The sequence below is a fragment of the Hipposideros armiger genome, unplaced genomic scaffold, assembly GCF_001890085.2.
Source record: "Hipposideros armiger isolate ML-2016 unplaced genomic scaffold, ASM189008v1 scaffold_3333, whole genome shotgun sequence".
Lineage (NCBI taxonomy): Eukaryota > Metazoa > Chordata > Mammalia > Chiroptera > Hipposideridae > Hipposideros > Hipposideros armiger.
In genome coordinates this window covers 7,415-19,353 of record NW_017734595.1, presented here as the reverse complement: position 1 = coordinate 19,353, position 11,939 = coordinate 7,415, and the positions used below count along the sequence as shown (strand labels likewise).

At 53.7% G+C, this 11,939-nt stretch overlaps 1 protein-coding gene across 1 annotated transcript; it reads left to right on the top strand.

Annotated features, from left to right (window-relative positions):
• Window positions 1–53: 53 nt before the first annotated feature.
• LOC109378765 (histone-lysine N-methyltransferase PRDM9-like) lies at window positions 54–10,613 on the top strand (the record flags this gene model as incomplete). The annotated part of the gene is given in 8 exon segments (XM_019635051.1): window positions 54–237; window positions 1,339–1,495; window positions 2,123–2,224; window positions 6,037–6,308; window positions 6,688–6,755; window positions 9,572–10,479; window positions 10,482–10,554; window positions 10,556–10,613. Coding segments are annotated over 8 exon segments (1,822 nt in total), but the record flags the coding sequence as incomplete, so codon positions are not given.
• Between the last annotated feature and the right edge of the window lie 1,326 nt (window positions 10,614–11,939).

Sequence of the window (11,939 nt, the reverse complement as noted above, 5' to 3'; positions counted from 1 at the left end):
AGTGGGCACTTATCGCCTGTGGTTTTCCTAACTTTCGCCTGTCTCAATCCCAGGTATGTGAACTGTGCCCGGCATGATGAAGAGCAGAACCTGGTGGCCTTTCAGTATCACAGGCAGATTTTCTACCAAACCTGCCAGGTCGTCAGGCCGGGCTGTGAACTGCTGGTCTGGTACGGGGACGAGTACGGCCACCAGCTGGGCATCAAGTTGGGCCGAAAGTGGAAGCGAAAGCTTAGGGCAAGGACAGGTGGGCAGCTTGGCTCTTCTTCAAAATGGCAGGAAAAGAAAGGGTTCTTGGAAATGTGCCTGGCCCAACTCGTAGGGTAAAATCCAGTCTAAAATCAGTAGAATTTCAAATCAAATGCTTCAGAAATGAAGGATTCATTTAATACACGTTTGACTCTTAGGAACAATTTTGATATTTTTATTTTTGTTTGCATTTTTTATCCCCCAGCTGCATTTCAGATTAAAATCCATTTACAGTCAATGGGACATAGGCACTATGTCTTCTCCAGTCTGAGTCTCACTTCCCGATGGAGACCCAGGCCCATAGGGGTCCTCATGCTTTTCAAATGTGAGACTCAGATTCAGGGCTATGCAGATGCTCCCTGTAACCATGACTCTATCCTCCCTCTATATTTGTGGGTCCCCAGGCTGGGTGTCTCCGGACTTCACAGATCCTTTCCCCATGTAGGACGTCACTGAGGACAATTCCACCTAAGTCAGCTCTCAACAGAGTAAAATAGCTGCTGACACTGTGTCATGTGATATGCTTTTTAAAAGACTAAATTCAGACAAGTACATTTGAGGTTCTAATTGGCTTTATTCATGAATCAGCAGAAACCCATGTAGCAACTACCAGGGCGCCCCAAAGATTGTACAAGATGGACGGCTTTTATACGAAGAAGGGTGGGCAAGGGAGCTATTAACAAAAGAAAGGATTATGTGTGAGTGGAGACATCTTTGGGGGAAGAGATTTTATCAGGCAGATTGCCTCTTCTTTCTATGGGGTGGGATGGAGAGGGTCCACAGACAACCTTTACTGGTATTGACCAGAAAACTCCAGACTGGTTGATGAAGATGGTGTCTGGGAGAGGCTGAGACTACAATTAGATCAGGTATTAAATCTAGGTTTGGTTTCATGGGCTTTTAGCACGAGTGGCACCAATTACGGCCTGTGGTTTTTCTCTTTAATGTGACTTACAAGAGAAGTCTATGGGGAAAGGTCACTGCAGTGCCATCTATATAAGGACTGAAACTGCCTCTGATGCTTCTTGAAAGTCCCTNAGAATTAAGGAAACACAGGTTATCTTTTAATATGTGGCTCTCATATTGAAGGCAACACCCAGGGAAGCATCAAGGAACAAACCTGCTTTGAAGGAATTGTCAGGAACAGCACATTTGCCGAAGGCAAGTGGCTCAGAGCAGGCCCAGAAACCAGCGTCCCCTCCTGGAGAAGCAAGTACCTCTGGAATGCGCTGTAGAATAAAATTGGGTAAGAGAAAAGAGTTTGAGGTCTTTAGTTCTTCTGAGTCCTCTGGAAAGGTTGATAAGTATGGACTAGGTATGTGGGGTGGACTTTGGGTTTAATCTGGACTAAGCTGAACCCTGAGGTTAGCACTGGGGCTCTGGGTAAATCTTATACATTCTCTGGGCTCCTGAAAGCTAATCTGTAAAGTGAAGATAAGGATACCTAGCTCATACATTGTTTGAAAGCATTAAGTTGCATTTAAAATAATTGACACATCCAAGTTGTCCAGTAAATCCGGCTATGATAATAAGGGACCATGCTTTATTGGTGTTGTATACCCAGGTCTTTGCTCAATGCCTAACACATAATGTGCCCTCAACAAATATTTTCTGAATGAGTAGATATGTGAATGAACCATTTTGTAAAGCAAAAGGCTTGGAAGTTAAGCCTGATAATGGGAAGATCTAGACACTAAAATTGAACCTGTAGTCAGTGTGGAGTCTGAGTCTCTGAACCAACAGTTAAGGAAGGAATACCAGAGTATACAGAAAGACAGGTGATAATTTGATAGGGGGACATTTTGTGTTTTCTGGCAAAACAGGGACTAGCACCCCAGAGCCCACGTCGTTCACCTACTCTTCTCCAACTTAGGACCTAGGAAAAAGAAGATTGAAGTGAAGATGTGTAGCCCGCAGGAAAGAAGGGGCCGTATGTACCAAGAGGCCAGCAAGCCCGAGGATGATGACTACCTGTGTAAGTGACCCTCACAAACAAGGCTGTTACATCTTTTTTATGCTAATTTTATTTCATTTTATTTTATTTATTTATTTATTATTATTATTATTTTATTATTATTATTATTTAGCTGAGTCATCCTGCCACCTTTTGGCAGATCAGTGGCAGCTCAGCTCGAGCCGGGCATTGAATCGCTGTTGCTCAGAGCTCAAACTCTTGAGCGAGCTCTTCACCAACTGAGCCACTCGGTCGGCCCCTTTTTTTTAAGAATTTTTTTTAAATGGGGAATTGGGGGAGAGGAACAGCGTTGAAGAATCAGGGGAAAGGAAACAGATAAGTTGCTTTCCTTTTGTTCTTCAGTCTAGTTGTGGAGGAAGTCACTTCACTGGCCTATGTTGGTATTATTATTGCGCTCTTCCCTGGTGAGGCAGTCACTTGCCAGCCTCTGGATGGCTGGTCATGCTGGCTGCAGGACACACACGGTAGCCCACGGCAACCCACTGCACCATGGGCTGCAGCCTACGCTGTCACTGGCGACTCACGGCAGCCCAGTTCCAGGTTGAGCTGTTGTTCAGCATCTTAGCTGTAGANCAGGCTGCAGGGGCATCTGAGGCTGCGGAGTGTGCAGACCCAGAGAGCCAGGCAGAGGTGGCACCTCATCCCCTCCCCTCTCCCCACTCCACTCCAGCTACACTGACCCCGATGGCCGCTGTCCTGGGCTCTTGTCATCTGGCCAGATGAAGGCGGGCACCTACAAGCTGTTCTTCAACACCGAGGGCTACTGGAGGAAAAGGGGGCAGGAGAGCTTCTACCCATATGTGGAGGTGAGGACCTCAAGCTGGCCAGAGGGTGGGGGCCTGTGGCTCACGGTGACCGTGGTGAGGTCCTGCAGTGGCCAGCGCCCCTCCCACTCTCCCAGGGTGGTGACAGGCAGGGACTTCACCTGCCTTGGGCCCCCAGAAGGAAGGTGGCCCTGCCTTGTCCCTGGTTCAGGCTGTGGGGGCAGGACCGTGGCTGACACAGCCCCCGTGGACAGAGGTGTTCACCAAGCCCATCCAGCTCACTGCGCCTGACTGTACTGCCTCCCACTTCACCCGGCCCTGTTCAGGGTGCACATCCCTTGGGGAACCCGGCAGGCCCAGGGACCCTCAAGACAATCTCCTTCTCTGGGGAGTACTCAGTCCCATCCCCAGCCCTCACCAGGTTTCAGTTCTCCACTATCGGGCTCTAGCTGGCCCGGGGGTTCCTGTTCCCCTTGATCCATCCCCTGACCCACAGTCTGGGCTGCTGGAGTCTCCCAGGCAGTGCTGGGACCAGGATACTGGTGAGCTGTGTGCAGGCCCCTCACTGTCTTCTGGTGCCTCCTTGGCCCTCACAGGTAGTTTTCACCATCACCAACGAGACCCACAAGTTCCACGTCCCCCTGCTGCTGAGCCCCTGGTCCTACACCACGTACCGCGGGAGTTGACCACCAGCCGGCCTCGAGCACCAATCCCTTCACCGTGGCCCCTAACCCACCCCCAGCCCTCCACAGTGGGTTCCATGCTCGTCATGGGGCCTCAGGCCCCACTCTCTGTGGGGGGTTCTGGCCCCTCATTTCCCAGTGGCAACTGTGACTTGGGCATCAATAAAGTCGGTGCTGGCATCTGCACAGCTGCTGCAGTCATTGGGCAGAGCTCGGCTGGTGCTGCCTGCCCGAGGTGGGAGGGCGTGTGGATGGGCAGCAGGGGAGGGAGCCGAAGGGCCACGGCCCTGACAGTGCTTCTCCCACAGCAGGCGACCGGACACGTTGCACAAGTGAAAAGCCTTCATTTGCAGAACAGACAAACCTAAGAAATGAAGGCCGGCTGTCCTGGGTGTGTAAAAGGGGGTGCCACCCAGCCAGAAGTCCAGTGCAGGGGCTACGTTGTCCAGGGGGATCCCAAAGGCCAGGAGCTTTGCTTTGTAGAAGGTCACTGGGGGTTGTGGGGACAGAGAAGTGTCAGAGGAGGTGCAGGGAACACAGCCAGCCTGACCCTCACTCAGGCCCACCCAGCCCTGAGGAAGGTGTGGGGGACGGGGGAACCGCCAAGCGAAGCTTTACCACGTTCTCACTCTAGGCCAGACGGGCCCCTAATCTCAGGATCAGTGGGGGACGCTGCCATCATCCCTATGTCACAGACGGGGAGACTGTGGATTCCTGAAAAGCTGAGCAAAGTCGGAGTGCAGGAGAAGTCACATGAACTATGTGGCTTCACACTGGGGGGGACACGCATGGTAACAAGCGGGATCACTTGGGGGTCCGTGCAGGGCAAACACCAGCAGCCCAAGCTGTGTGCTCATGTGTGGCGTCTGCGGCAACCGAGTCTGCACTAATTGGCGAATCGCTCCAGGCCCCGCCCCTGGGCTCCTCCACACCAGCTCCAGTGGTCTCCCTGCACAGGAGGACCATCACCTCACGCCCCCAGGCCCTTATCTTGCCCCTCACCCAGGCTCTAATCTCACGCCCCCAGGCTCCCACCTGGTGCCCCCATGCACTAATCTCCAGCCCGCCCTCCTACCCACCCCCTCGCTTTGCCTTGGGGCCAAGCAGCCAATGGCTGGGAGGATGGCAGGTTGTACCCAGGGGTAGGAGCCTAGGAGGGGCGCTCCCACATAGGGAGGGCCAGACTGTAACCCCCAACAGAGGAGTGGGAAGGGACCGGGTTCCTTCTGTTCCAAGTGTCAGTGGCCTCCTCCCTGCCCAAGGAGGGCCATGATTCAGATGTGGGTGTGGGCATTTACGGAGTGGGGAATGGCAGAGAGAATGGGCTCGCCACCACCCCATGGCAGGTGTCTCAGGTCCTTTGAAATGTTCAAGTGACAGCAGCAGGTTTAGAAACTTTGACTTCAGTTTCCGAAATTTCTACCTGAGCGCCGATTTTTATTTTCAGAGAAGAAATGGGTATAAAAGGAAAGAAAATCCCCGCACCAAGGTTTGGCACACCGTCTCTACCAACATCAACCACTGACGACCAGAGAGCTGCAGCAGCTTGAGCCAAGTGGGCCTTCAGACCTTCCTCCATGTGAGAGCAAATCCCAGAGTCAGAGAACTCCTGGGTTGGACTGGTTGTTTCCCACAGAAGATACTACTGGTGGAGAGGCCTGGTGGGGCCCAAAGTCCAACCCTTTCTCTTGTCACCAGCCTGCTCTCTTGTCAGGCAGAGGGGGGAAATTCTTCCTAATTACTTAGCCCGGAGTGGCTCCTTTTCTAATTTTCACATCTTCATGTGCGATTGCAGCAGTTCTGAGAGATGGCTCTCCTAAGCACTGGGCCGCTGAAATTTGAGCCTGGGTCTACCTTTACTAGAGTCTACCCTTTACTAGGTCTACCCTTTGTTACCTGTTCCTTGGGACAGGTCACACCTCTCAGGGTCTTTGTTTTGTGACTTGTAAAATTCCCCATTTTTAGAGCTCAGAACATTCTTTGCTTCCTAGTGAGCACGAAATGGGTGTTAACCAGAAAGACCTCTGCTGAGGCCTTTGCTCTGCNCCAGTTCCAGGTTGAGCTGTTGTTCAGCATCTTAGCTGTAGAGGGCAGTGTCACTGGCCCTCATATGTGGGATCCCAATCGGGGCCCTCTAGCATCCCAAGCCAGCTCTTAACCAACTTGCCACTCGGCCGGTGCAAGGCTATTACGTCTTGATACAATAGTGTCGGATGGTCATGTGGTTCCCGTCATTCCCGTCCTCTCGTGGCCTGGATTACAGGATTGAGGCTCAGTGATGTGACTGCCCATGCTGTCTCTGAAGCTCTCTATGTTCAGGAACATGCACCACACCTTCCCTAAACCCTGTTGCTCTCGCCTCCAGATTGCGAGAAATGTCGAATCTACTTCATTGACAGCTGTGCTACTCATGGGCCACCTACATTTGTAAAGGACAGTGCGGTGGACAAGGGGCACCCCGACCGCTCAGTCCTCACTCTGCCCCCTGGGCTGGTAATCAGACCCTCAGGCATCCCTGAGGCTGGGCTCGGAGTGTGGAACGAGGCGTCCGATTTGCCGCTGGGTCTGAACTTTGGCCCCTTTGAGGGCCATGTCACAGAAGATGAAGAGACGACTAAGAACGGATACACCTGGGAGGTGAGAAGCATCCACCTGTCCCCTGTCCCCTGTGGGTTGGGGGCCCACACCTACATGCTGGGACATACATGAGGACGGTACATTTAGTTCTATGTGCTGAGTGCAATTTGTGAGAACATGGCGCTCTCGTTTGAACACAGGAGGGTAAGTGGAAGCAGAGTGGTGCAGACAATGTGGAGTGCCTCCTCCGTGTGGGGCTCCTGCTGAGTGGACAGGTGGACTCTGGCGTGTGGATGGTGAGTGAGAGGCACATCATGTGGTCACAGCTGGCAGTGGGATCCATGCAGGCTGAAAGCGCCTGGATGACAGTAGAGTAGGATGATTCTTCTACTACCTTCCCACCAAAACAAAGCCTTTAACTTCTTTTCCTGAACCTCAGATCAAGAAAGGGGGAAACTGCTATGAGTATGTGGATGGAACGGACAAATCCCAGGCCAACTGGATGAGGTAAGGCTGGTCGGTCCCTGGGTTCTAGACAGGACACACATTGACCACAAGCCCCTAGTCCTCCCCTTCTCATCAAGCCTCCCTTGATGGTCCCCTTCAGCCCCCTGTTCCTCTTTTTTCTCCACACAGTGCTCTTTTGTACCAAGACTTTAGGAAAATGGAGATAAAATATAGCACATGTCCTCAAAATGTACATCTCTATAGTAGACAAACTTTGGGTCCTGGAAAAGACCTTGATGGACCTAGATTCACTGGGGACAGTGGATTCACTTTAATTTATCTAATGAACACTTATTTAGACAGTGGGATTNTCAAGGTGAGGGGAGACTGGTCTGTACCCTCTTCCTCCCCATTCAGCAACAGACCAAATTCCTAGCATGGCCGCCAGCCTCCAAGATGGCCCCCGAAATCCACCTCTGCCACCCACGTCCTTGTACCTTCTCTCCTTCAAAGGACAGGGCTGACCTGTGTGAACATCATGGAGAGCGATTCCCAGAGCTGTTGTAAAAAGGCATTTGGGCTTCAGCCTTGCTCCGCTGTCTCACACGGCCTCAGATCACCTTGTGGAGGGAGCAGGATGTTTACACACTCCTCCTGCCCAACTGTCAGCTGCTGGCAGCCAGTTCTCGGTTTGAAGAGGAGGCTCAGAGAAGTGAGTGCTGCCTGACGTCTGCAGTTGAGGGAGTCACCGGGCGGACCGTTCAGCCAAGAACCCAGAACAGCACAGAGTCCTCCACAGCTGGAGTCAGGCAGGCCTCTTGGGGCCTGAGCAGGGTAAACTGCTCTGAAACTCAGTAAATGTGTCTTTGACCCCCAGACCCAGCCCCGCCCCCCCGAGACCCGCCCCTTGAGCCCCTGTCCCACCCTCGAGACCCGCCCCTTGAGCCCCTGTCCTGTCCAGCACCTGCTCGAGTCCCACCCCATCATTCCGCCAGTCCCCTGGACACCATTTCCGGCCCCTGGAATAGCCTCAGTGGCCCCCACAGGTTTGTTGGCCCAGTTTGCCCAACTGTGCCCCCTCCTGAACGAAGTTCCCTGCAGCCCTACTGGCGGGCACCGAGGTGGACCTACCCTGCCCCCCCCCGGTTTGGTCAGACACTTTGTCTCCGGGTCTTGGGAGGTGACAGAAAAGAGACAGGGGCCAGCAGGGGGAGGTGCCCCAGGCCTTCCCTAACTCTGAGGGTGGCGGGCGTGGGGTGACCTCTGACCGCCTCGAGGTGTCCCGAATTAGCCAGGCATGAGCTCCGGGGCGTCCCGAGGCTGCGCATGCTCCAGCGACACCTGGGCTCCCCGGAGGTAGGGAGTCAGGCAAGGACCGGGGTTTCTGTCCCCTCGTCTGTCTGGGGCTAAGGTCCGGTGACCCATGGGCCAGGGGACAGAGAGCTGTGTTCTGGGAGAACAAGGAGACCGTGTCTGGCGTCCATACCAGCACTGACCAGCAGCAAAGAGTGGTGGAAAGGGAGGCCTCTGTGCCAGAGGTACCCTTCAGTGGCTGGGTGGAGCGCATGGGGGCCCAGTGGGGGCAGATGGGGGACAGGTCAGCTGGTTTATGAACTGTATTTCAGCGTGCTAACACCGCAGCCTCGCATGCTGATCATTAATTGCAGCCCCCCTCCCCCAAAGGGAGAGTTAGGGACTCTGCCCGGCTGGGGTTGTTTACTCTAAGGCTGGTGTGGACACCGCTTGGGCCCACTCGCTCATCCCTGCCACCATCTCGTGGCCCAGGACAGAGGCATGGAGCCAGTCCACAGCCCGAGGACCACACACGTGCTGGACACTGCCTCAGGGATCCCCGCCCAGGGCCTCTGCCTCTGGCTCTCCAGGCTCGAGGACCATGGCCAGCAATGGATGGAACTGAGGAAAAGGTAGGAGGGAGGGCTGGGGAAGGACTTGGGTCCAGACCACCACCCCTAAGCCAAGGCCAGCCCTGAGTTCTGGCTGGTACAAGCAGCAAGGCGAAGGATCCCAGCCAAGCAAGGAGGGCGACACTGAGGGCTGACAGCTGAGCTGCCCACTGCCCCACGGTCCCCTGCTGACTCCGGAGCCTGTTTCATCAGGCTGTGTAGTCCCTGCTGGCACAGCCTCACACCCCTGAGGGCTGGATTGCTTAAGGCCTGCGGTGGAAACTAAAAGGCCTCACTGTCACCATGTTTAACAGGCAGCTCGCTGAGCACTTCATTTCTCTTCCTTTTATTCTCCCTACACCCTGTGGGCGGGCACCATAATTACCCTTATGGGGAGACAGAGGCAGGAAGAGGCAAGGTAAAAGCTGGATCTCACACCACGCCCAGCCCCTTTCCCTTGCCCAGGCCTTGCTGGGGAGGCCCAGCCCAGGCTTGCGTTGGCATCATGGCACTAGGGTGGGCCCTGTGAGGGGGTCCCCAGACCCTCGATCTTGAAGGATACAGGCTCCTCTGCTGGTGGAAATCGGGGTTTGGACCCCAAAAGTTCAAGGCCTGAGGGTGTGGAGCTCGTACCCTCCCTGTTCAGCCCCCCACAAAAGTGGGGTCCAGGTCACATCTGAGGGTCAGCTGTGGTCTTGGAAGAACACATGGAGTCCTATGGGGGGTCATATGGACCCACTTCCAACCCCCCATCAACTGCTGGTACATGCCGCTCTTCCTAAGTGCAGTGTAGACCCTTGGAAGCACAGCTGGTGGGAACCAGGTGAGGTTNAGTGGGGCCGGTCTCAGCAGGACACAGAGCATACGGCCCAGGCAGCCTTGTCAACACCTGCCCTGACTCAAACTTTCTCTTTCGGCAGGAACAAAACCAAAGATCCATCCCTGTTCCTCCTGCTCTGTGGCCTTCTCCAGTAAGAAACTCCTCAGCCAGCATGTGGGCAGCAGTCACCCCTGTCAGGTCCTTCCAGGAACATCAGCAGGAAATCACCTGCAATCAGAGGAACCCTGCCCGGAGAATCTGATTCAGCATCAGGGGACACACTCAGGGGAGAAGCCCTATGTTTGCGGGGAGTGTGGGCGAGGCTTCAGTGAAAACTCAAATCTCCTCAGACACAAGAGGACACACTCTGGGGAGAAGCCCTATGTTTGTGGGGAGTGTGGTAAAGGCTTCAGTGTAAACTCAAACCTCCTCAGACACGAGAGGACACACTCAGGGGAGAAGCCCTATGTTTGCAGGGAGTGTGGGCGAGGCTTCAGTCAAACGTCACATCTCGTCATACACCAGAGGACACACTCAGGGGAGAAACCCTATGTTTGCAGGGAGTGTGGGCGAGCCTTCATTCGAACGTCACATCTCATCCTACACCAGAGGATACACTCAGGGGAGAAACTCTATGTTTGTACGCAGTGTGGGCAAAAGTTTACACAAAAATCAAGTCACAACAGACACCAGATGATACACTCAGGGGAGAAGCCTCATGTTTGCGGGGACTGTGGGCGAGGCTTCTGTGATAAGTCAAGTCTCGTCAGACACAAGAGGACACACTCAGGGGAGAAACCCTATGTTTGCAGGGAATGTGGGCGAGCCTTCAGTCGAATGTCATATCTCATCATACACCAGAGGACACACTCAGGGGAGAAACCCTACGTTTGCAGGGAGTGTGGGCAAGCCTTCAGTCGAACGACACATCTCAGCATACACCAGAGGACACACTCAGGGGAGAAGCCCTATGTTTGTACGCAGTGTGGGCAAAACTTTACACAAAAATCAAGTCACATCAGACACCAGAAGATACACTCAGGGGAGAAGCCTCATGTTTGCGGAGGAGTATGAGTGTCATTCGCATTAAGTCTCATGGCAACAGTCACAGGACAAATGTAGCCACCACACATTTGATACCCCAGCCTGAGGGGGCTTCAGAGGGAATCTTCTGACCCCTTACCCCCCAAGAGTGTAATGAGGACACAAATAACTGGTTAAGCAAATCCTCCACTTTCATGATGAGACATGAGTTAGATAAATAGCTGCTTAAGTGCTATGTGGATGTTACAACAATCTCCTCCATGGTTTCTTTGGCCTACTGTTCTAATAAATTTTGTTTCCATACAAATCTCAGGGCCACACACTTCATTCCCCTCTCACCACTGAAAGAAGAGGTGTCAGGAGGGCCACAGAGAACTCGCACGCTCAGCCACAGGAGCTCAACCCCGGAACGGCATGAGTCTGGAGTCACTGTAGTTAGTTTACTGCCCAGGGAGAGAAATCTGGGGTTTGAGGCAGACTCACGGGGGAAGGGCATTCCCTGGACTCCTGGGAAGTGTGTCCTTTTCTCCTAAGATTTCCCACTTCCTCCCCTGGCTTCCTTCTCTTGGCTCCTCTCCTGGTTTCCTAAACCTCTGCAGCCTCAGAGGTGAAAGCCAGGGAGGGACGTGTGCGTGTGTGTGTGTGTGTGCCTGGCTCTGTCTGGGCACTTGGTCTCCCTCACCCTTTCCTTGCTGTCCCTTGAGGGGTCAGCATCTCATGGTGCGAAGCATGTGGACTCCAGATTAGACCATAGTGGGTTTGACTCAGCTCTGCCCTCACCAGCTGTGTGACCTAGGGCAAGACGCTCAGCTTCTCTGTGCCTGTTTTCTAACCTATGCATGGGAATGGTGACTCTGTCCTTGTGGTCTGCCATCACAGCTGAGTCAGCACAGGCAGAATCTGGCTCAGAGGATGGCTGGGAACGTGTGTCTGTCCCTAAACACTGGTCAGTGCCCACGTCTTCTGGGTCTTCATGGTGGACATAGGAACGTAAGGAGAGGGTTCGGGCCTGGGAGACAGATTCACAGGTTGGGCGGTCACACTTTTCTCTGCATAGACTCGGCTGCCCTGAGAAGAAGGCGTGGGGTCAGGGGGCACCTCCCTCCGGGCCACTGCCCTTCCCACTGAGCCTGGCAGCCTCAGAGCATCCCTGGGCCCAGGCAAACAATACTAAGAATATTCCGAGACAAGGCACTTGCAGGCCTTGATGATGATTGACTGTGGGGACAGCACCTGCAGAAATTGGTCCCACTGTAAGTGGGTCTCTGAGGCCCTGCATGCCTCATGTGCGTGGCCCACCACACAGCACCTTCTGTAACACACCTAACTTGTACCTGGCCCCATGATGTTTAATGCACTTGTCACCTCCTTTAAATTCTTTTTTTTTAAGATTTTATTGAGGAATTGGGGAAGGGAAACAGACAAGTTGCTGTCCTTTTGTTCAGTCTAGTTGTGGAGGACGTCGCTTCACTGGCC